At 48.5% G+C, this 25,898-nt stretch overlaps 1 protein-coding gene across 1 annotated transcript in view; it reads left to right on the top strand.

Moving 5' to 3' along the window:
* The first annotated feature begins 526 nt into the window (after positions 1-526).
* Positions 527-25,898, top strand: part of PYD2 (pyrimidine 2) — a 102,540-nt gene continuing 77,168 nt past the window's right edge. The window contains exon 1 of the mRNA XM_086519513.1: positions 527-673. Coding sequence (XP_086375639.1) covers positions 590-673 — 84 coding nt within the window. The 5' untranslated portion in view covers positions 527-589. The remainder of the gene's footprint in view (positions 674-25,898) is intronic.

Here is a 25,898-nt window from a genome sequence, read left to right as displayed (position 1 = left end):
CAGCTGCACATGTAGGTCATTGTATCGAGAGCTCAATGCCACATGCCTTCAAGATAGAAGCGTAGGTGATTGCAAATGCCCTCTCTTTGCATTTGCTAATGGCCAAAACGGGTTGATCTTGACCATCTCGGATAACTGACTCTTCCATCTATGGTGGGCAAAAGGCTCAACTCCATGGCTTCTCCACAGAAGCTTGCTTCTCCTTGTATAGAGCGCGGCACCTGTGCGAGGGCTCATGAACTTTTTTTGGTACGTACACGACAGTAGGTTTTTTCTTTTTTGGTTATAGCAGGCCCGCAGGTTTCTGGGCTGCAGATCCTGCCACTGTAAAAAGTAGCGTTGTTTTCACTTGTTCCTGCGAGGCTCCTGGCCATGCGATTCGAGTTGTGGGCAATGGCTTGGATCTTGCCAAGTGGCCGCTTGTGGGCTCAAAGACCCAAAAAAAGACCTTTGGTTCACGAAGTAAAAATTAGCCCGAATCTTCTAAAATCTTAAACTTTACTTTTCTGAAAATGAATAAAAAGCCGTTGTCCCGGCGGATGATGATTTTTAACAGCAGAATCTATGCTACGCTGGAATCTGGATCACCATGGGACACGTTGCGCTGCGGCAGGAGGCTGTGCTCCTCACAACCGCGTTCACATTCCTGGCCCTTGTGCGTGCCCAGGATCACGTAAGCTCTCTCTCTCTCTCTCTCTTTCACAGCCCAAATAAATACTCTTCCTGTCAGACGTTTCCCACCACTAGCAGTAAAGACCCAATCCTCTTTCTCTATAAGCTCCCTTTCACAGTGAGGGCTAGCCCAAATAAGTACTTCAAGCTGTTGTTCATGTCAGATGTTTCCACCTCTAGCAGTAAAGACCCAATCCTCTTTCTCTATAAGCTCCCTTTCGCATGCAGGTGCATTGTCTCAACAATCTCAAGCGCCTACCCATCCACATAAGGGCAGCTATGAGCAGTGCCACTTATCAGATCTCAGTGGTGTTTGGTGAGGACCTTCGATAGAAATGATCCAAGTCAGTGAGTTTGCAGCAGCTTTACCACAGTGGGATCTTATGCATTATCAAATGCGTTTTTGTGAGCACTTGCCATGCTATTGAGCTGTCTTGAGAGCAGGTTGATGGGAATGGGATTGTGCTAGCTAGGTGGATGAAAGACAAACATTGTGCACACAAGTGAGTGTATAGAGGCTAGATTATCACTCAAGCGAATCAGGTTCCAAGATGCATTAGCCTGGACTCTTAAACACAATCTTGAGTAGTTGGTAAGCCATCACAAGCTCACCATTAACAAGAGAGGTGTAATGCAAACATGGAGTGGATTGTTTATTCATGAAATGAGCTTTAAGTAGCTCTACAGCTTTGCACCGATACGTGTGGGATAATTCCACCTTTTCTCTCTTTGACTCATACTCTAGTGACTTTCGGACAAAGCTCATACCTTACACTGGTATCCCTCTAGGGATTTGATTTACACTGCTTGCATCTTGTGGCACTTGTTTGTACATGCGTCCTATTGTTTTGTAGTGACTTATCCCTATCTGTACGTTGAGTTGTAAACACTACCATTGTATCTTGGTATTTTGAGAAGTCCCGGCCAATTTTGAGAGTTGGTTGTAAGATAGTCATTGCTGAGCTTGACTATAGTCATGTATTTTGTTGAACCTTTGGAGGATCGTCGTGAGGATATATTGAGCTCATATTCCAAGACTCAATTGGAAGATAAAACTCTTTGTAAACATAATAATAGACTGATTAATAATTGATCAGTCTATTACTATTATTGTGGAAATATTTCAATAATTTATCTTATATTCAAGATGAGTCAAGGCGATAGTGGAAAGATCTCAATAATCGATTTTATATTCACGACTAGTCAATGCACAAGGCCATAGATATGAATGTCAACATAAATGAGAGAGTGGCAGAAGCCGGGATTGTAGCAAATTGATATTAGCTGAGCTATAGAAGCCCACTTAGGGAAAGTGCATCCATAATTGTTTGCAGCTCCTCAGCTGAATATTGCATAAAAATAGTGAACCATTTGCATAAGCCTTAGACAGAAAATGCAAACCATCTGGGGCATGGAAAGCTCTATAAGCTTTCTTGCCGAATGAGATTGTTGATATTTAAAAACATAGGATGTGTGGCAATGGCGGTGAGACACCCTTGACACGCTGAGCATCTCAAAGTGCAAGACTAGGATGTGTGGCAATGGTAGTGAGACACCCTTGACACACCGAGCATCTCAAAGTCCAAGACTGTTAACAACTTTGAACCAAAAATGCATTGTACTGTCTCTCATTCATAAAGCCAATAGATATGTGAAAGTATGCAACGAAAGATGGAACGATGGCGAGAGAGAAATGAAATGAAATGTTATATTAACGTCTTTAAAAGGCCAGAGTGACCTATGAGACCAAACTGATACAAAAGCGGTGAATCTGTTACAATGTCTGGGTATCTTAGTACTAAAGTACTAAGTGTGAAAAGTGTGAAAATAAATGCGAAAAACTAAATACAAAGTATTAGATAAACTTCTTAGGAGCATTTTGGGTGTCTGGCTAGAATGCTTCTAATCCTTTGTTGTAGTCTCCTCCGGTGAAGTGTGCTTCTGCATCTCGGTCGTGGTCGTCTCGATTTCCTAAGCTCAATCGCCCTGTCAATGAGGGTGCCTTTGGTATGAATGTGGGTACTCCTTTGTGCTCGCTGCTGGCCTCTTGCTTCTCCTTCCATTCCTGCTTCTCTCGATCCGAAGAAATCTGTGATCTGGCTCTGAGGCTGTAGTGCTCCTTGTCTTCTCATTAGATTATCCCTGTGCCGATGTAGTTCCAGTAGGTACAGGCCTAAGCATCTTTGATCCTGGTATTGCATGACTCTATCTAGAGGTCCAAAGCCTTCTTTAAATAGGCAATGGAAACGCCCACGTATCTCATAATATACGGTGCAATGGCATATGTAGTGTAATTCTGTCTCCGGCTCCATTCTGCATAACTCGCAAATTTTGCTCTCAGGTGGGATTCCCCTAAATTTGCCAAATTCAATTTTCAGCTAGTGTGAGGATGTACGAATCTGACCAATAGCACATCTCAAACCATGAGACAGGTGGGTATCCATGTAGCTCGGGAGAATCACAAAACCATCTTCAGATAGCTGTAGGAAGTTTTCTTTGTAGTCGGCCATCTTCGTGCCCAATTCCTTTGTAGGGTCTACCCATGTCCTCTTAGTGTCCAACTGTATAAGATCCTGGCAGATGATTTTATTAATCTCCGTTCGTGTGATTGCCAGTGATGGAACCTCAAGAGAGTATTGGAAGGGGGGTAATCTTTCCATACTGAACCCGTGTCTTTGAAACCACGAGGACAGTTGCGCATACCAGCATGATGTATCTCCTTTCATTGCTAATTGTCGAGAGGATTCGAGGGCCAATCTAGTATATCGGCAATTATTCTTATCTCACAAACCATGTATAAAGGACACTGATCTGGTAAAAGCTTCAATTTCTATCGAAGGGGCAGCTAGTTCCGCTCGAGTAATCGCGTGTGGTACGGAGGCCTTGGCTCTAATCATTCAGGAAATCATAGATACCAAAGGTCTCTCCATTGACTTCCAATTATCCTGATCCACATATGGTCCCCAAATCTGGACCCCATAAAGCATAGCCGAAGCCACCACAATATCAATGAGAGAGAGAGAGAGAGAGAGAGAGAGAGAGAGAGAGAGAGAGAGAGAGAGAGAGAGAGAGAGAGAGAGAGAGAGAGAGAGAGAGAGAGAGAGAGAGAGAGAGAGAGAGAGAGAGAGAGAGAGAGAGAGAGAGATGAAATGTTATATTGACGTCTTCAAAAGGCCAAAGTGACCTATGCGATCAGAAAGTTACAATGCGGTGTATCTGATACAAAGTCAGATTAACAAAATAAATTAAACTAGGATAACAAAATATAAATACTGCGGGATCCTAAACTAAGCAGTACAATGTGAAGACAATATGGGAGGGAGTAGAGGTCCATCTTCATAGAGATTCATCTTCATCTGCACTCTGGACAACGAAAGAGTATGGCTCGAATCCTTTGCTGTAGCCTCCTTCGAAACTGTGTAGCTCCTCTTCTCCATCGGGGTCGTCTAGATCTCCCTAGCTCCAATGCTCAGTCTATGAGAATGCCAGTAGTGCGGGTAGACCTCTCCACTGTTGGCTGCACCTCTGTCTGTTCTTCTAGGTGTACAATATCTAGTGTAAAGAAATCTGTGATCTGTCTCTGGGGTTGTCTCTATTCAGCTCTCCTCAGTAAAGTTTCTCTATGCCTGTGTAACTCAAGTAGATATAGCCCAAGACATCTTTGATCCTTATAACTCATGACCCTAGATAGGGGCCCAAAACCTTCTTTGAATAGACAATGAAAACGGCCTCGTATCTCATAGTATAGTGTGCAATGACATATGTAATGTACTTCTGTCTCTGGCTCTAGATGGCATAAGCGGCATATCCTGCTATTTGCTGGTGTCCCTCTGAATCTGCCCGTCTCAATCTTGAGCTGATGTGAGGACATGCGTATCTGGCCAATGGCACAATGCAAACCATGAGAAAGATGCGTGTCCATATAGCTACGTCGAATCACAAACCCATCCCCCGTGAGGTGGAGAAGATGCTCTCTATAGAAAGCCATCTTTGTGCCCAACTCCTGTAACGGCTCTATCCATGTCCTCCTCGTCTAGCTGGATCAGATCCTGACGAATAAGTCTATTAATCTCTATCCGTGTCAGAGACCTGTCACCTCAAGGGTTCCTGTAGAGAGTATTGAAAAGGAGGCAACTTGTCCATGGTGAAACCATGTGTCTGAAACCATGATGCCATCTGTGCATACCAGCATGATGTATCCCCATTTGTAAGGTGCAGCGGAATGAATGTTGTATTTTCTCAAGATTAGTGATCTTTATTGCTCAAGGTTCCTTTTAGTTCTTAGGGAAAGAGAGAGCTTTCCGTCTTATGGACAGTGCTCTGATTACGAACAAAGTGAATGGATTGTGCGTGCAAGTGAATGAGACTGAGAGAAGGAGGGAGAAGAGATACGACACCGAGAGGTTGTAAAACCCTCCTCCGAAGGCCCCACTCTCGTCGGCGAGAGTGGTCTACTTGATTGCACAAAAGTGTACAATGCGAATGCAATGGACTGATGCAACTTGGACTATGCTGATGACGACGACGGTGATGATGACGACGACTTGATGGCTGAAATCTGTAGGCTTCTAATCGCTGAATTCGGGGACTGTTTCGGTGGCTGAAAATGACTGTTTTGGCTGCGCTTTCTTGGGCTAAACTTGGGGGTACTTCTGCAACTGAATGGGGGGAATCTGCTACTTTGCTAACTACTGAAAACCTGCGTTTTGTCACTGCTGAAACTGCAGCTCTCTTAGCGTTAGTGTTGGGGCTGAAATCGCTGAGAAAGGCTGCGGTGTTGTTGCCGTTTTTGCATCAAAAACGCTGGCTTAAAGTGGGGTATCTTGGAAATGAAAAACGCTGGGCTGAATGGCCTGTGGGAAGTCGCTAGGCAAGGCCAATTGACGGCGAGGCTGAATGCTATGGGGAAAACGCCAAGGGAGGGATGGGGATGGCGAGGGTCTACTGCGGGGGGGGGGGGAGTTTGCTGAGAAGTTGCCTGTTGAGCGGGAAGCTCCTGCTGCCTCTTCTGCCAGAAAGTGCTAACTTGGTTTTGTTTATATATTAACTTAGCAAAATTGCCCTACCTACTTTTGTTGGAAAGTCACTTAAAAATAATAAGCGAAAATAACCAAAAATAGGAAAATAGGCTAAATGCACTGGAAAATTTCCCTAACTGATGCTAATGGATTCTGATGGGAATTCCGATGATCATGCTGTGTACAACCGGAGGATATGCATCTATGCTAAGTGACTGGGCATGCACGGTCTACGAATAGACTCACAAAAGTGCCAGATCACTGCTAATCTAAACTGACTGGACTGACTGAACCCTGCTGTGGTGTAGCTTGTCCACGGACACATAGGGTTGGGATGTGTCACGTGACATCCCCTCCTTTTCAAAGAGGGGTACTGGTACCGAACTGTATGGCGTCGGGGGAGATCGCCAACAGCATCTGGAATCCTGGAAGGGGCTCTTCGCCGGTCCACTCTGATGTGTGGGTTGTGTGGTACTTGAACTTCATAAAGGTCTGCAATGCTTGCTTCTTTGGGCCGCGCCGAAAGCGACACAAAGTTTTTTGAATCTCCTTTCTTGCTTCAACTTCGTGTAGAGTCCCCCTTCCTTCGTCTTCAAGAATCTCCATGGCTGAAAATTCCTGAATTCATCTCCAACATAAAACCATGAACATACCCATTCCATGTAAAGTGAAGGAAAAAAATATTGTCTTCTCTAAAGACTGTGTATGCAATGTAGATGAACATAGAGACGGAGTGACAACCCGTTCATCAAACACATGCAAACAATGAGGTCGAATCTTTTCTGTTTGATCGAAATCAATCAACTGTGGAAAATCACAATGGAAATGCCGATGCTTGGTGCTCATACTATCATGTGATCTTTCAAAACCTGTGTCATGCCAAGGAAGAGACATGAAATGCGACTTCCTTACATACAAACTTTTCAGCTTTTCATGAACAATCTGCATACATTCGTGCTCATCCATGAGAGAAACGTGCTCAACATACAGTATGTCATGCCTAGAAAAAGGGATCACATAACGATGCTGACTAAAATACAGGAAACCGTCACGAATGAAACACTCGAACAAAGCGTGCGTATCAATCATGTGAACACATAATACTTCTTGTGAGGGTTCTTTGGACCAAGGCTCGAGAGCCAAGATCGCTTCTTCGGGATCTATCGAATCGTCTTGTGCGGGATCTGTGGACCTCGACTCGAAAGCCAAGATCGATTCTTGGTGATTGATCAAATCTACAACGAGGTTAGCTTCGCTAGGAAAAGCATCCACTAACACATCATCCTTGTGAACAATCACATCATCTTCATGCAATTCATCATGCTTGTGAGAAATCACATCTTGATCATGCAAATCATCATGCTTGTGATTGTCATCCAAATCATTATGCAAATCATTGGCATCCAAATCATCTTGCTTATCATTGTGCTTCAAATCATCATGCAAGTCATTGTCAATCAAATCATCATCATGCTTCACAGAATCATGCAAATCCTGTGTGTCATGCTGTGGAGAAGAAGAGACTGAGAGAGTCTCCTTCTCCTGAATCTCTTGTATTTGTGTCGGCACGGGATACAAGAGTCGCAAGAACTCTTGCATGTGTCGGTCGCGCCGTTCTTGGCTTGCCTTTCTTTGGGCTTCTCTTTCTGCTTTTTCTTCTACGTGTCTGCGTTTCATTTCTGCCATTCTTTCCTTAAACATCTGCTTTAACTCCTCCATAGGAGTTAGTGCAATCTTTGTCGTAGATGGGGAAGGGTCGGAAAAACCTCCTGGTGGGGAAAATTCTTCTTCGCCTCTCTCATGCTCATCACCTCCAAGCGAAGTATCCATTCCGCTTCGAGTGATGGTCATTCTGAATTCATGGGTTCTTGTGGGTTCGTGGGGGTCTTGGGTTCTTAAGTTCGCGAGGAACTTGGGTTCTTGAGGGTCTTGGTTCTTGGGTTCTTGAGGGGTTCTTTCGCTTGCAAATCGCGTTGGAGAAGGATCTTCTCTTCACCCGAGTTCTACCCTTTTCTGCGGGCGCACCCCTTGGCGGCCTTGCACTCACACCAAGGTTGCTTTTTCCCACCTCACGTCGATTGGCCGGCCGCTAAGTGCACGGTCCGCTCTCGATGAGTGAAAAGAGACACAAGGGGAGGCTGGACAAGCCCTTCTTTCTTGGGATTCCTGTCACTCTTCAATAAAACACGATTAGGAATCGCCACGCCCAAGTAAACTTGGGTTTGTGCGATTGCAACAAGCAAAAAAAATCTTGTGGTTCTTTCCTTGAGTAATGCAGAACACTTCCAAAGCTCTGATACCAATGTAAGGTGCAGCGGAATGAATGTTGTATTTTCTCAACATTAGTGATCTTTATTGCTCAAGGTTCCTTTTAGTTCTTAGGGAAAGAGAGAGCTTTCCGTCTTATGGAGAGTGTTATGATCACGAACAAAGTGAATGGATTGTGCGTGCAAGTGAATGAGACTGAGAGGAGGAGGGAGAAGAGATACGACACCAAGAGGTTGTAAAACCCTCCTCCGAAGGCCCCACCCTCGTCGGCGAGAGTGATCTACTTGATTGCACAAAAGTATACAATGCGAATGCAATGGACTGATGCAACTTGGACTATGCCGATGACGACGACGGTGATGATGACGACGACTTGATGGCTGAAATCTGTAGGCTTCTAATCACTGAATTCGGGGATTGTTTCGGTGGCTGAAAATGATTGTTTTGGCTGCGTTTTCTTGGGCTAAACTTGGGGGTACTTCTGCAACTAAATGGGGGGAATCTGCTACTTTGCTAACTGCTGAAAACCTACGTTTTGTCACTGCTGAAACTGCAGCTCTCTTAGCGTTAGTGTTGGGGCTGAAATCGCTGAGAAAGGCTGAGGTGTTGCTGCCGTTTTTGCATCAAAAACGCTGGCTGAAAGTGGGGTGTCTTGGAAATGAAAAACGCTGGGCTGAATGGCCTGTGGGAAGTCGCTAGGCAAGGCCAATCGACGGCGAGGCTGAATGCTGTGGGGAAAACGCCAAGGGAGGGATGGGGATGGCGAGGGTCTACTGCGGGGGGGGGGTTCTGCTGAGAAGTTGCCTGTTGAGCGGGAAGCTCCTGCTGCCTCTTCTGCCAGAAAGTGCTAACTTGGGTTTGCTTATATATTAACTTAGCAAAATTGCCCTACCTACTTTTGTTGGAAAGTCACTTAAAAATAATAAGTGAAAATAACCAAAAATAGGAAAATAGGCTAAATGCACTGGAAAATTCCCCTAACCGATGCTAATGGATTCTGATGGGAATTCCGATGATCAGGCTGTGTGCAACCGGAGGATATGCATCTATGCTAAGTGACTGGGCATGCACGGTCTACGAATAGACTCACAAAAGTGCCAGATCACTGCTAATCTAAACTGACTGGACTGACTGAACCCTGCTGTGGTGTAGCTTGTCCACGGACACATAGGGTTGGGATGTGTCACGTGACACCATTAAGAGCTAATTGTCTGGAGGACTCTAGAGAGAGAGAGAGAGAGAGAGAGAGAGAGAGAGAGAGAGAGAGAGAGAGAGAGAGAGAGAGAGAGAGAGAGAGAGAGAGAGAGAGAGAGAGAGAGAGAGAGAAATGAAATGTTATATTAACGTCTTCAAAAGGCCAAAGTGACCTATGAGACCAGAAAGTTAGAGAGAGAGAGAGAGAGAGAGAGAGAGAGAGAGAGAGAGAGAGAGAGAGAGAGAGAGAGAGAGAGAGAGAGAGACCTTTGACATCTCTACGAGCTGATTTCCGCCCTCCTTTACGTTTTCGCCCTTGTCGTTGGTGCCCATCCCTCCTCTATTGCAATGGATGCACCAGTGCCGTGAGCCCATTGCACCGCTAGCAGCCTTGTCTGCTCCGCTTGGCCATGCCTAAAGTCATTCAGCCCGCGTGCTAGAGCTTGCGCCGTACCTGCTCTACTTGCTTAGCCCAACCCTGGTTTAGGGTTTCGGCTAGCAGGTTTGCATCTTTGACATATGGAATTTTTGTTGCTGAGCGCGCTCTGGAATTGCTGCCATAGCCTTGCCCTGTTGCAATGGCACCACAACCGTTGTTGTTTGCCAGTTTCCTCTTCCCTCTCATGTAGCAGCAACCTCTAGGAAGGCCTTCCTAGTCACCGACCTATCGAGACATGTCACGTGCACATCTACACCTACATGCATGTAGACAAGCTGTAACTCCTACTTGCAACCTTTGTGAGCATGTTTGCAAGACATATATATCCACGCACTTTAGTTAGTTGCATACCCTCTGATTGCACGAGCATCTTCCGTTTTCCCTTCTCTAGCGCTTGCATATCAGCAGACCAGCTTAACGTGTTTGGAAGGAAGATCAGCGACAGCAATTTCTAACCCTCATATATCAGCCTCACTAGCATTTTCAGTATTCAGCCCATTCTCATCACCCTCAATCCCACATCGGTAGATAAAGTCAGAGGTTGCAAATCTGAGTGAGTTTTTTTGAGTTTTCAGACTTCAACCTTTAGCTTCTTTTGTATGGTCAGCACGAAGCATTCCAATGCACGATCCCATCAGCATCTCAGCATCTAGATCCATTGTATTAGCATTTGTGCAATCTAAAGCAAATACCACTCTAGCAATAGAGTGGGTAGCCCTTGGAGGGGGGTTTGGCATCACATTCACCAGCCTACCAGGACCCTTCACTATGAGGCAGGCTGCTGCTGATAGGCTCACCCGAGGATATGCAGCTCTGACCATGCTAGAGCGGAGATGCCACCAGGCACACTTTCAGGAGCCCCGCACGAATGGGTGGCTTTTCGACACCTTAGTCACCCCGGCCTTGATGTACTCGGCGGCAGTATGGGCACCAGGATTGACAGTTGACCAGTGGACGCAGCTTGAGAGGCCACAGGTATGTATGATCTCACGCTTGCTCCGCAGCAAGAAGACAGTGCCACATGACATTATTAGAGCCGAGCTCGCCACACCACCTATGGTTGTAGAGGCACTATTCCAGACAGTCTGCTTCATCCAGAGGATGAGAGAGCTACCTCCTAACAGACTTACTCGTAGAGCATTTGAGGCAGCTATACAGCTATCAGAGAGTGGGCATGAGAGAGCATGGTACTCACAGGTCAGAGCATGGTTTGAGGGACACGGTCTTGACATGGAGAGCCTACCACCATTCCAGTACGACCCCCACTCACCATATGTTCACCTCTCCCGCAGTGAGAGGAACTTGGTATTGAGACAGGATCTGTGGCAGCTATACACTAGGAGAGTCTGGGAGTCACCTGGCTTGGGGACGAGGATGTCAGATTACAGAGACCAGTTTCTCACCATATTGTCTGGGGGGTTCATACAGAGACCACGCTACATGGACACATATATGCCACATAGCTCACGGGTGGCGATTGGTCAGCTGAGAGTGGCTTCACACAGGTTAGAGATTGAGATCGGGAGACATACTGGTGTTCCCAGGGAGGAGCGAGTCTGCAGAGCCTGCACAGAGGAGGTGGAGAGTGAGGAGCACTTTGTATGTAGATGCAGAGCATACACTGAGATCAGAGGCAGGTATGAGGCCTTATTCAGAGGACAACCCACTCTCCGAGAGATCATGGACTCTCGAGATCAGAGACAGCTCGGACGTTTCTTACTAGAGATACAGAGCCATCGGGACACACTACTACAGCCACACACAGCTACACAGACAGAGGGGAGACAGTCGCAGCTCACAGACTTCTTTCAGAGGATTGCCGCCCCTCCCTCACCAGACACTCAGAGGGGAGTGACACTCCCACAGGCGGAGGTGAGCTGAGCTAGACGACGACCACGAGTCACAGGCTACAGGGGCGCGAGCTCCCACCACCGACAGATCGAGGAGATCCGAGCCCGGGAGCGCTGTGCCACTGAGGAGCGAGTGGCTCAGATGAGGGCCGACCCGACAGCTTTCATCCTGGTAGCCTTGGCACCAGACCCGCCCATGTACCACATCTTACATCCCCCCATTAGTACAGGATGGAGCTAGATAGCTTGATGCATTCTCATGATTGTACTACCTTGAGCATATAGACATGCATATACCCCCTAGAGATAGAGCTCCATCCCTCCTCAGATACTCCACTACCTACATTCAGTTCAGTTTTGTATCAGTTTTGTTTCATTTGTCTTTCCGATAGACGGATGACATACACACCATGTACATTTGATTTGTCTCATAGGCCGATTTCGGCTTGACATAGACGTTAAAAATCTTTCTTTCTTTCTTTCTTTCTCTCTCTCTGAGAACCTTCACGCATAGCTCTCTCTCTCTCTCTCTCTCTCTCTCTCTCTCTCTATTCTTGCAATGGTATAACCTTTCTATCACCCAAGTGTGGTAGATTGGTTATGCCATTTCCCTCTTGAATAACATGTCTTGAGTTCAACTCTCCTCGTCGGCTAGATCTTTAAGGTCTCTTGGGATAGTTTCCTACGACGTTAAAACTCTCTTCTCCTTCTTCTTCTTCTTCTTCTCTCTCTCTCTCTCTCTCTCTCTCTCTCTCTCTCTCTCTCTCTCTCTCTCTCTCTCTCTCTCTCTCTCTCTCTCTCCTCGTCGGCTAGATCTTTAAGGTCTCTTGGGATAGTTTCCTACGACGTTAAAACTCTCTTCTTCTTCTTCTTCTTCTTCTCTCTCTCTCTCTCTCTCTCTCTCTCTATTCTTGCATCTCTTATTAAGTAAAAGGAACCTTGTATGCGTACTCAACACTCATCCTGAACTATCATTATCAACACTTTCCTTGCACCTAACATTGGTATTAGAACTCTTTGGCATTGTTTCGGTATCACCACTCAAGAAAAGAACCTAATGAACCACATGATCTTTTTTTGCTTGGTTTGAGATTGACATGTAACCGAAGATAGAAAGGCATGTCTGTAATATGCAGTAGAGGTGATTGATGGTGAATGTGTCACAAGTTGCTACGGTGTCAAGCCACTGAAGACTTGAGGTGATTTGCAGATCCTGGTTGAGGGGCCTAAACCCCAAGAGAAGAAGTAGCAGAAGAAGTTCCACCAACTTAATGGAGTTTGGCTGAGTGACCCAATTTTAAAAGATGGGTTAGGATTAAAATCCTAACCCCCAGCTAACTTGAAGACCCACACACACAAAGACTTGCGTAATACTTGATGACGTGGCAGTTATACGGACACCCGCGTTTTGCGTTGACAGTGCCACGTGGTAGACCTGTATGGACCTTCGCAATTCGTGTTGCTGACTGCTGACATGTTCCATGAAATTTCATTGGCTGATTTTCAGCGTGTGCTTTTGGACCTAGATGCTTTTGGGAGTTTTAGCTTTTCATGTAACTGCTTTTGAGAGGCTAAGGGCCTTTAAAGATTAGCTAGCTCCGGGGCAAACTCAGAAACTATTATCGCTCATTGGTGCTCTTCCAAAGGCTATCATGGAAAAGCAGATTTCCACATTATGAAGTTGGGCAATTGCAACGTTTTCTTGGGCATGCCTTGGCATGACAAGAATGACGTGACTCTCCAGATTCGGAACGGTATCATTACACTGATGCAGAAGGACAAGGGAGTCGTCCTAAAAGTTCGGTTGTCCGAACAAAAACTTGAATGAATTATCTGGTTGTTTTAAATACTTTTGAACTCGTTTGAGAAAGTACTGTTTGAAATGGATGGTATCTGTTTTAAACCTGTCTTGGTGCCGATTTGTATTGTCTGAGTGTGGTTTCAATGATTGGTGATCGACTTCCAGGAGGAGTAGTGAGAAATGTTTTTTTGGAATTGTCTAAACCTTAGAACAACGTAGATGGGATGTCTGGGGAGCGTTTCGTCACATGCTTGAAAACCTCGTAACGATGCAGATGGGATGTCTGGGGAGCGTTTCGTCACATATGCATGTTATAAGACAAAGAACAGAAGTGCTCGTTGCTGCTCCTGTGCACCCCCCTCCCCCCCGCCTGCTCCTGCTCCCCGGCGCCATAGCCCCCCCTTCTCCCTCGCCCTCGCCCTCGCGCTGCCCCCTGCTTGCGCGATGTCTGTCCACACGCGCTGCTGAGCTTACACCCAGCCTGCGCGTAGCCCAGCCAGAGTGCAGCCCCGCCCGTTGCCCCCCCTCTTGTTCGCTGCCCGCTGCCCTCGCCGCTCCAGCCCCTTATCCTCATGCCCCCCCCCCCCTCCGAAGGCCTTGTTTGAATTGCCTGGCAGTGGATTCTCAGTTGGTTTCTCCTTGCCGAGCTCTCAAGCGTTAGCCTTCTCGTCCGCCCTTCTCCTTCAGAGCAGCAGACACTAATGGAGGCTAATGCTCCACCCCAGAGGGACTCCTCCGAAGCCCCCTCGCCCGACACCGCTGAGCCCACCATTCGACTTGCTCTTTCACCGACAAAGCAAGCGAGCCTAGCTGCAGAGGTAGAGCGTCTGCAGGCGACCTCGGTCATTTGCAAGATTCTCGGCACCCGACCCAGCAGAGGAGAGCTGCGTGACCTTCTCTAGGCCCGCCTTCTCACTGAGGTGGGCAAGATCTTGGATGTCCAGATTCTCGGACGGGGGTACTACCAGATCGAGTTCGAGACCTCCGAGATGGCTTCCAAGGTCATAGCTATGTGTCCACTAGCCATCCGAGCATCACGCGCCCACTTTCAACAGTGACGACATGGTTTTGACCCGACTTCGGATGTGCTAGTAGAGGAGGCAAACATTCCCATCTCAGTCTGCTTTTCGGGTTTACGGAGGGAGTACCTACCACTTCTCTCCAGGATTGGCTCCGCCATTGGGACTGTCCTGGAGACACCTCGTACGGCAGCATCAGTAGCTGCCAAGGCGGCTGGCATCCCCTCAGTTCGAGTTTTGGTCAGAGATACCCACACGCTCCCGAAGGTCATCCTTCTGTCTCGGGTGAGTGGGGGTTGGTTTAGACAGAGTGTGGAGTACTTGGGTCTTCCGAATCAGTGCTTCATTTGCAGACAGATGGGCCACCTAGCGAAGGCCTGTCCACGGAGGAGGCCACGACCTGCACCTCAGCCTCAGCCCCAGCCTGCCAAGGCTGGGCCGCAGCCACAGCCAACGGCACAGCGCACAGATTCAGAGTCACCCTCCGAGCCTAGGGCTCCAACGGAGGAGGGGTGGTAGCAGGCCCGTGGCCGTCGACGCCAGGGGCCACAGCGACAGCCTGACACTCAGGTGCCTACTCAGCAGCAGTGGGTTCCCACGGGGAACCACTTTGGTCCTCTTGAGCAGGAGGAGCCCCCTACGCCAGCCTCCACCTCCGCTTCACCCTCGCCAGCCGCCCCCCCTTCAAAGTTCCCCTCCTCCTCCTCATTCCCCCCCCCCGCCCTCTGCTCCCGTCCACTCCCCACCTCGCCCCTCTTCCTCTTTCGCCCCACCCCGCTTTTCCTCCCCCCCGCCCCCTCCAGCTTCCTACCCCCCCCCCTCCTGCTCCAGTTCCACAGTCGACTCAGGAGACTGGTCCCTCGCCGGCGGCTAGGAGATCTCTTGGCAGCGCCTTTGCCATGAGTCGCCTAGCGAGAGAGGGTCAGCCCTTCTTGCGGCCCCCTCTACAGATTTAGACATCTTCCCTTGCAGCTATCCCTCGTGGTCTGACGAGCATTGACCTCCAACGCCGCTGGGATTTCTTCGACTACGGGTTCACTCGCTTTCTCGGCGATTCCGCAGCAGACCACGAGGCAGCCTGCTTCAGGGTCCATGCTTTGTTCCTCGCCGCTAGGGGGACAGAGGCCTTGGACTCGGCAGTTGGTTTCTCCTTCCCCCTCTGTGGTAGGACGAGACAGAGTGGTCCCTCGACTCAGTGGTGGGATGGTTGCATACACAGGTTCTCGAGTTCTCTCACCACATGGGAGAACTTGGAGTTACAGATTTACTGCAGACGTTGTGGCCACTGGCCAAGTTTGCGGTGACACCCCCAGACTCAGCAGGATGTAGGCACATTGTGATGTACTTTTTTGCTGATACGCAGTGTTTGCCTTGCTATGTATACATTCATGAGGACTCCTGGATAGAGGAGGTTGCTTTACGCACGGCTCGCTCTGCTTGGGCTTGGACTAGGCACTCACTACAGTCTTGCCTATCTAGAGGACGCTCGGATGCGGATTACTCTCTATCCAAGCCAGCCTCGAAGATAGCCTGTCTTGTTGCTGCGGCAGCATATGTTCTCTCTCGCTCCCCATGAGGATCATCTCGTGGAACGTGCAGGGACTAGGTGGGCCCCAGTTTCAGCGACAGCGGGGCCGATTGCGTCAGGAGCTTCAGCGTTGCCTTGTGGGAGGAGAGATTGATCTCCTTATGCTACAGGAGCACCATCTGTCTGAGAGCCGCATTCGGCGATGTGGTCAGATTTTGCGTGGACGATATGATACCTTTTGGTTAGCTGCTTTTGGACCTGGAGGCATCCAGGGTGGGGTATGTATGACTATTGCGGACTCATTGCAGCAGGCCATTGTGGGCAGAGGGATTGTTGTGCCAGGCAGGGCTCAGTGGATTACTATGCAGGTTCATGGTGGCCTTGTGGGCTTCTTGAACATCTATGCGCCCAATGTGGCGAGTGCTCGTGCAGAGTTTTGGTCATAGATTGTTTAGTCTTTGCCACAGGCTGACCATTGGTGTGTAGGGGGGGACTTCAACATGTTGGAGGACCCTTTTGACAGGATTGGAGGCAGCCATGCTACTGTGCATGGAGTCGAGTTAGCAGCTTGGGAGAGGTTGTGTATGACTTTGAGGGTCTCGGATACATGGCAGCACTCTGGCTTTGTGAGGCCTCCAGAGAGTCTTGCCTTCTCTAGGTCGGACCGCAGAGTGGGTGGAGTGAATCTATCGCGGATAGATCGCTTCTACACTAGTGACCACTTCAGTGACTTGGGGGGATCAGTGGGCATCCTGGCAGGTACATCCTTCTCGGACCATGCACCAGTGATCCTCACAGTGGCAGACAGGCAGAGGAGTGGGAGCACGATGCTTCGCATCCCGAAGCATCCCAGAGCGGGTCTTGTTGGACTCAGCACTCAGAGAGAGGGTAGAGGCTCTTTGGACAGAGGGCATGGACAGCCAGGCTCTACCTGCAGACAGAGTGGCCTTAGGCCTAGCTCAGCTTAGCCACTTTTTTCTCCAGGAGTCTCTGGCTCGACGGGCTGCAGCGAGAGAGGAGCAGCAGCGTCCCAGACGAGGCATTGCTTCACTACAGAGGATGCAGGAGCAGCGTCCAGACAGTCCATGGTTGGAGGAGCAGTTACAGTAGGCTCGACAGGAGCTTGCTTGCACAGAGGAGAGGCGTCATGAGTTCGCCTTTCACCGATTGGCATCTCAGTGGACTCAGGTGGGTGACAGAGTGACAGGTGTTTTTTTTGAGACAGTGGGACCTTGGCACTCGCATGCCAAGGTCAATCAGTTGAGGAGACCCGATGGGTCAGTTGTTTGTGAGCCAGAGGATATGCGTGCAGTTGCTACTGACTTTTACCGTGAGTTACTGTCGGCTGAGCCCCAGTCAGAGCGGCAGGATGCATGCAGAGAGCAGGTTTGGGCACAGATGCCTTGTCTTGTGACTGAGGAGATGCGCCAGAGACTAGAGATGTCTCTTCAGCTTGAGGAGCTGCACACGGCTCTTAGGGCCCTACCTCGTGGTGACTCCCAGTTTCTTCTTGGAGTACTGGGACCTGCTTGGCCTAGATCTTTGTAGTGCCTTTCAGTACATTCTACACACAGGAGTGATGCCGGATAGCATAAGTGAGGGCTTGATTTACCTCATTCCAAAGGAGGGTGGCTCCTTGGATGAGATTCGACAGTGGCGCCCCATCACCATCCTCAACTCAGCCTACAAAATTCTTGCCAAGGCTCTGAGTTTGAGGATTCAGCCACTTTTGGAGAGCCTTATACATGGGACTCAGAAAGGTTTTGTCAAGGAACGCGGTATCCTTGACAACATCTTCACTTTTTGGGAGGCTTCTGCCCTGGCACGGCTTCGTGGGGAGGACCTTGTGATTCTTCTTCTCGATTTTGAGAAGGCATACGGCAGAGTTGACTGGGACTTTCTAGAGGGCACTCTACGCAGGATGGGTTTCTCAGATGATTGGATCAGAGGGTTGTCAGCTTTGTACAGACAGGCTCATAGTCAGGTGCTTTTGGCAGGAGGTAGAGGTGAGCGCTTCATGCTCACACGATCTGTCAGACAGGGTTGTCCTCTTGCCCCCTTTCTCTTTTTGTTCTATGCGGAGGCGATGAGCAGATTTTTGGTGTCACAGCAGGTTGGTCTGAGGGGCTTAGAACTCCCTATACGGGGAGATGAGCTTCTGGACGCTGAGTTTGCCGACGACTCAGCCTTGTACTTAGAGGGCCAGGAGGCCAATCTACATAGATGTGAGCAGGCTTTGGAGACCTTCTGCTGTGTATCAGGCGCACTGATCAACTGGAGAAAGACAGTGGCTTTCTCGGTTGGCAGTGCTCCTGTGCCAGATTGGATGTCAGGAGAGGGTTTCAGGTGGATTCCTCCAGGGACTGTAGTTCGGTACTTGGGTTGTCAGGTTGGTTTGGACTTGTCCCCCGACCAACAGATTGCTCCTCTTCTCCTGTCCATCAGGAGAAAGCTGTTACATTGGAGCTCAACACGACTTTCGTTGGCTGGTAGAGTAGTAGTTGCCAACCAGGTGTTGTTGGCGACTATGTGGTACATCACTTCTTGCTGGATCTTCTTGAGTTCTTGTATCAACCAGGTAGAGAGGCTGATCAGGAACTTCCTTTGGTCAGGTCGTGACACTGAGATTGCCCGAGCCAAGGTGGCTTGGTCGGTCATCACACTTGTTCTCAGTGAGGGCTTGGGATCATTGATCCAGCACAGCAGAGCAGAGCTCTTCTTGGGAAGTTCGTCGTCAGAGGACTTCTTCGAGGCGAGGAGCCCTGGAAGGAGTTCTTGCTGCAGAGGCTTCGTGCCAGGGTGCCTCAGTCAGGAGGCCCTTGGCAACCATCGACCAGATGGATCTTTACAGAGTTGTGCCGAGTTGGTTTGAGCAGGAGACTGGAGGACCGATTCGCTGTGAGTCTGCTTCGATCTTGGGAGCTCTTACAGCGTGGCCTAGAGCAGAGACAGCCGACGTGCACGGAGGAGCGCCTACAGCAGCCCCTCGTCTGGAACCCCATGGTTAGCACTCAGAGAGGCCACTTGGTTGGGAGTCGGCCTCATGTTTCTTGGGGTCCCATGGCAGCAGGTCCAGCGCGTTCTCTAGGTGACTGGCTTGAGTTCACAGGTTTGTCTGAGGAGGTGCAGGGTGTCCAGCTACAGGGCATGAGAGGGGTGCAGAGCATGTGTCAGGACATCTCAGAGTCAGTTCTAGCTGAGTGGCTCACGCCTCTCGAGCCAGTAGCACCCCGGTGGATGGGAGCCTTCACACTACTGGAGGTTCTCATTTCAGTCAGGGCCTGCTCAGAGACTGTCCCAGCCCTGTTCTTCGAGCTTCAGGGTGGGGCACGATTACAGCGAGTTGCAGTAGAGGCCCCGCAGGTAGCAGAGTGTTGTTTCCAGAGGATCCGAGTTGTGGGCATCTGTGGGAGAACTTGCGTCATAGACCCTGACCCAGCAGCTCTTGAGACTGGACACTGGAGGCTATGGGCTTGGGAGTGTTGTCCACTGGCACGAGTATAGTGGGATCCTGGTGAGTGGCTATGGAGGGACCCTTTCTCTACTGCAGACCGCCCAGGAGTCCCCTTCTTTCAGTACACTGTTCGGCTTGGACGTCATATACTTGCAGCACAGAGAGAGGCCCGCCCCGCTGCAGCACGTCATTGGCAGGAGGAGGGCCTCACAGTCGAGTTCTTGGCAGCCTTTTGGCAGAGGCTGTGGGACTCCAGACAGCCGAGGCGCGTCACTTTGTTCCAGTGGCTGGTTGCACACAGAGCCACAGCAGTAGGGAGCTGGCTTGTGCATAGTGGTCTCTCGGCCGCATGTGCAGCCTGTGACCAGTTGGTGGAGAGTCAGCGTCATTGTCTTTGGGACTGTCCCTCGGCCCAGCAGGTGTGGCTACGAGTTTTTCGGCTGATGCCTGCCCTCTCCACGGCTCGACAGTACACTTGGGGGGCAGCGGCTTGGTCCACCCTCACGGGTCCGGCACTTCAGTTTGAGCTATCTTCCACCAGCAGGATGATAGTGATGCAGGGGGGGCGACCTACACTCCAGCCTGCTACTACAGAGCTTACTCCACAGGAGTGGTGCAATGAGAGAGAGGAGTGTTGGGAGCTCATCAGTGGCCTAGCTCTCTGGCTCATCTGGCGGGCCCGCTGTTCCGCATCTTTGAGGCTCGCCCTGTGCCACCAGCAGAGACTGTTCGTGACTTTTGGCTAGAGCTGATCCATACTCTGAGAGGACAGCTTGAGGGACTACAGGGCAGCTCCGACCGCATGCGGGAGCGCCGCGAGGCTTTCCTTCGACTCTGGCGTCCTGGGCCTTTCTACACCATAGTCCAGGGGGTGCTTAGATGGCACTACTGTCCACCTGTGTGGCTCTTCCCTCCTCCCATTTCTTGATTTAGCCTCATTGTATATATGCTGTTTTTTCATTGGGAGAGTCTCCCCATCATGCTTGTTGTAGCCCTCTCCTGCAGAGGTGGATGTAGCCCTATGGGCAGTTTTCAGTAACTAATAGAAGGATCTTTTTCTCGGAAAAAAAAAAGACAAAGAACAGCGCCGCTAAGCACTCCCCTGAGAGAGATGGTATACGGTATGAAGCTACTCAACGACTACCTCGTCATTCTCCCCGCAAATAACCAAAAAAATTCTGGGCCATGATGTGGCAGCTCTACAGACGCTCATGTTTTGCGCTGATAGTACCACATGGCAGATTGTACGAACCTCTACAATTCGTGTGCTGACTGCTGACGAGGCAGGTGCACGGATTCCTTGAAATTGCGCTGGCTGATTTTCAGCGTGTGCTTTTGGACCCAAATGCTTTTGGCTGAAAGCATGTTTAGGTGGTACCAAAAAGGAGTGTCTTGGACATTCCTTTGGGAGGAGATGAAATGGGTAGTGGGTTATTCATTTTCATTTTCATTTCATATAAAGGAAAGATAAAATCTTTTTGGCTGAGAGGTTGGAATTTAGGCGGGCTTGAAATTCCATTTCACTTTAATACTAAAGCTTAAAGTAGCAAACTGCCTGCGTATTTAAATTCCATCTCGCCACTCCTCTGGGCTCTTTGCAGCGCTGCCTCAATGGGTCCCTCCGCCTCTTGTGCCCATCTCTCTCTCTCTCTCTCTCTCTCTCTCTCTCTCTCTCTCTCTCTCTCTCTCTCTCTCTCTGTGTGTGTGTGTGTGTGTTGTCGGGCACGTGCAGCGTCTGTAGGCTTGCGGGCTCAGTGCTCTCTCTCTCTCTCTCTCTCTCTCTCTCTCTCTCTCTCTCCTCCATAGCGGCTGCAGGTGCTTGCGGACGCAACACAAAGCCATATCAACCAGCTCCTTATTGCCTGCCATATTCAGCTTCAACTAAACCTCTCTCTCTCTCTCTCTCTCTCTCTCTCTCTCTTTATGAGTACTATGGCACTGTTTTGACTGTCTTCATTGTCGTGTCAATAGCATCCTCGCACGTTCCACATGGAACCCCCTTTACCTTCCTCCATTATCTGCTACACAGCATATCCCAAGGGATCTTCTGTCGAGTCTACAAAACTACTGGGCTGCAAAGAAGAGGAAACAAAGAAACATGCAAAAAAGGATTGCACGAGCGCGAGAGGATGGTGACATTGATGAGCAGGAGGCAAAGAAAATCTGTAGGGCAATTGCTAAGTGTTGGCGTAATCAAACAAACGGGCTTTCTGAGGGTCTGCAATGGAGCATTCTACAGCAACTTCTCAGTCATCCAACGTTCTCAGTGTTGCAACCCACATCGGAGACAGTTGGGAGGCTGATTTTCTCTAACATTTGTCATACATTGTCTGAGGTGAAGACTCCTCGTTCAAACAATGAGCTATTTTTGAAATGGGCTACTGTCATGGCATGCCTCAATGGAGTCAATGGGGCTGACAATGTAATGAGCAATAATGACGTTGCGAAGGCATTAGGACTTCATCGAAGAAATGTCGCGGGAGCCGGTTTCTGGCTGCAAACTGATATGGAAGAGGGGTCACTTCCCTTAGACAGGTGTGCACGTCAACAACACAGGACCAATACCTTAACAATCGAAGTTAGAGAAATCATGTTTCAATTCTGGTCAATGGAAACCCGCATCTCCCCAAACAAGAAAGATGTCGTTCGAAAGAGAATCGGCAAGAGGGCACATGTGGTGCATCCGGTGCATTTCCTCGATCTATATCAGGTATATTATCGAGAACATCTTCAAAGTGTGTCACAATGCTTTACTTGATAATTTTTGGGTGCTTGAAAAAGCTTTGAAATGCTTTATAAGTGTCTCAAAGTGCTTCAAAGTGTATCACTTAGAGCCTGCAAATGCTTGAAGCGTCAAAAAAGTGCATCTCAGTGTGCTTGAAAGCGAAAAAAAGTGCTTCAAAGTATTTCAAAGCGCTTCCAAAGTGCACCAAAGTGCTTCATGGTGCTTGAAAGTGCCAGAAAGTACTATAGATTGCTTCATACTGCTTTCTAAACTCTAAAGTGCTTTGGAGTGTCATAAACCGGTGACGTGGCCAGTGGCCAGTGGGCAGCAGACGCGCACACACACATACCCTTGCTAGCGGTAGAGCCCGAAAAACGCGAGGAAATGCTGACGTGGCATGCCGTACGGACCCTCCGCAATTTGCTGCGCCAAAAGCTCTGGCAGCAGCGTACGGAAAAGTAGATGCATGGGCAACTTTTCATCTATGCAATTAGCAAGAGAGAGAGAGAATTTATTTTTAAAGCTTTGCTTTGTTTTTCTATCAAGGAAGTGAGAGGAGTTGCGTGCTTTTAATGGGCAGCTTTTGGAACAGCTTTTGGGGCTCTGCTTTTGGCATCCCTTGTAATGAATAAATAAGTGGGCAGACCTCCTACTTCTCAGAGCATCTGGACGCAGAGTTTGAGAGTGAGAGCCTCTTACTCCCTTGTACTTTGAGTTGCAGATTAATACAAAAAGAAATACCGAAAGGGGCGCCAGTCTTTGGGGCCAATATCTCTAGGCACGGAACTCCGCCGGGCCGTGTCGAATCAATTGTGAACTGTGAGCTATTTTGAAGTGAATTCTGGTCGTGTCGCGGTAGAATCTTGACTTGGAGTGTCCAAGTCTGTTACAGTGGTATCAGAGCGTGACCGATTTCTCTTCTACCGAGAAATCCGATCCTTTTTACGCGGCACTTATGGATTCAGACAGAGAACAATCGACTTCCTCTACATCCGGAGATGCGGGAATCAAAACCACGCGACATCGAGATCAAGATGCATGTGAGCAATCAAGTGAGGAACAAGTCCGGAAATCATAGCTTGAAAAGCCTCATGATTAAGATAAGCATTATTAATATGTAGCAGACGCTTCCGATAAAGAGGTCTATCAAAAAGTGATTGCTGAAAGTACAAATTCAACAGTAGAGGGTGATGATCCGACAACTACAAAGTGTAATCCATTTTCATATTGCACACAAAGTCGTCGTACTGTTGTTTGTGGAGAACATACCATCTATCCAAACGTGCACGATATGAGGGATGAGCGGTATGTTGAAAAGTAAAACCCGGGATATCTGGATGAAGAGAGCGCTATAAATCAAGCATTTGTGCAAAAGCAAGTTGATGATCCCATGCTTGTCTCTCCACAAGCAACATATGCGAATTACCTGTGTTTCTATCATACACGTCAGGAGTATTATTAAAATCACCACAAAGGAGTGCATTGAATGTCCATGGATAAGAAGAGATATCTCACCATAGAGCAGCCTTTTTCCCAGAAGCTATATATGCATATAAACCTCCAATTTCATAAAATCAACCATTCAACAAACATTGCACAACCATCCAACGACCCCTCGGATCATTCCTCACGAGAATTGGCTGAAGCTCATGCAGAACAAATATCATTAATCCGGAGTAATCATGCAAACCAGCATACACAATCCAATAACCGGCAACATTGGAGCACTGACCAACAAACTCGTGCTGATTATGTTCTTGCAAAACAACTATATTAGCCCTACATGTATTTACATAGTGCCAGGTTAGACGCCATTCATCAAGGTCACACAACCCACGCACATTAAACGAGATGCATCTGATGTGATCGTGCATGAGAGATCATATGTACAACGGCCAAAAAAAAGGAGGAACTATGTAGACGTGCCCATGTGCACGTCTTTCTCCACCGCATTTGTGCAAGAGCCAATCCGTTGATTCATTGCGGAACAGGTTTCTGCGGAATTCAAATGTGGGGTAGAAGCCTCGCCAATGAGTACATCTTTATAAGAATGCATCACTTTTTCCCATGCGTCAATCAACGTACGATTGCCATTACATGGAAGTTGCTTGAACAATACATTCTTTTTGGCATTTACAGGTGGAACATAATTACGAGAGGGAGGAGTGTGAATCTTCGCCGTCTTTTTGGGCACCACCCAAGCACCAAACTCTAGGCCCCACATATTTACCCTTCACAGCGTTGCCATTACCCGGAACTGTAGACTGCGAAGGCTTGGCTTTCTCTTTCTCCCCATTGGGAGTTACATTAACAACCGAGCTTCCATTTTGCTTAGCCTCATTGAGAGGTTTACGTGTAGAAACAGGAGCAGGTGGAACTGCTGAAGGAGGTGGTTGCAAAACGGGTTCAGGTCATTTAGATTGCATATGCCCAAACTTTCCACATCGGAAACATGAATTTGCAAACTTGCTTCATTTAAGTTTAAATGGGCGTTTGCCCACCCACGGATCCCCCGTATCAACCATGATGCCTTTCTGGTGTAGGTTTGTCAGTGTCTCATAGAATACAGAACCTGTTGGTATTCACATCCAGTTTCGGGGGACAGACTACCTTCTCGAGTTGTGCAGCCAACAAAGGTAGAAAGTGTCTCCGTGTGCGGGGGAAATCCACTATTTCCACCCACACCGGACATTCGTGGGGAATACGATTTTGATAGTCCTTGTCAATGCCCACGGCAGAACACGAGTCATCTGCGTACCAAAGAACAATAGAGACATTTCCAACAAGTTCCTGGATTCAGCATCTGCCGAAAGGACTTTGTAAAATCCATGAACACCAAAGTAAACACCCCAGATAGCTTGGCGTTTGAGCAAAACATCAACCTATTGCCCAACATTCTGTGCAGTAGGCATTTCCCCCAAGAAAAACAAAATGATTGTATTCATGGCATATTGTGCAACGGGGTCCATGAGTTCTTGCACAGGAATACGAACATCGAGAAGATGTGGAGCATTCCAGGCTGTCCGAGCTTCTTCAAAGTCCTCATACAAACAAGCTTTGATCTATCTCAGATGTGGCCTCCGAGAAGCTTCCCATGGCTTTCTGACGCTTAAACACAGTCAAGGAGTCGAACATACAGCAAGAACACCTTACTCAAGGAGCAAACACCTAAAAACCAAGCACTGCGAGAATACTCAGAATCCAAATTCCTGTAACACTGTAGCTCTGTACAGAGACCGCAAAAGCATATACATTATCCACAACTGTCGTACCGGAAGCTGCTCCTTTCCCTATCTGCACAAAATCCTTGTCAATTTGGTATAACACCCTGTACTTTGAACACCTTCAGGTACACAAACACGCAGGGTTGCCCAACAAGCTACTGCAGCAAGATGTGTCGAGGCGGAATAGGTTGGTGCAGGCACTGCCATGCAGGTAAGCAAACTCAGGCAAACCCACCACAGGGCTGCTGAAATGTGCAGGAGGAGATTCGTGGGCAGCCACGTGCAGGCAGCTCGCACATGTGTACAACTGTGTAGGCAGTCAGGTAGCTCGCGCCACATTGCAGGGGCTCACGTGCAGGTCTCTTTTTTCTCTTGCGCGCGCGGGCACACACACACACATATGAGCATACATCAACACAGTTCAGCGTACTGACTTTCTGTCATGACTCCGGAGATCAAAGGCAAACTCAGCCGGGATGAAGCCCAGCACTAGAAAGAAGCTTAGATAGAAAGAAAGCAACAAAAACGGTAGTTGATAGGGCATACACACCACAAAGAATAGGAAGAATTTCCACAATACCGGTTGGTCGCAACTCGAATGAAAACTTCACGATGTGAAATCTACATGTCCGCTAATACGACTAAAACATATACCTTGATGAATCGAGGAAGAGCCCAAATTCACCTATGAAGGAAAGTGCAGCCA

The sequence above is a fragment of the Adiantum capillus-veneris genome, chromosome 9, assembly GCF_014529385.1.
Source record: "Adiantum capillus-veneris isolate H3 chromosome 9, ASM1452938v2, whole genome shotgun sequence".
Lineage (NCBI taxonomy): Eukaryota > Viridiplantae > Streptophyta > Polypodiopsida > Polypodiales > Pteridaceae > Adiantum > Adiantum capillus-veneris.
Note: the sequence above shows the minus strand (reverse complement) of the source record. Positions and strands in the feature narration are given on the sequence as shown.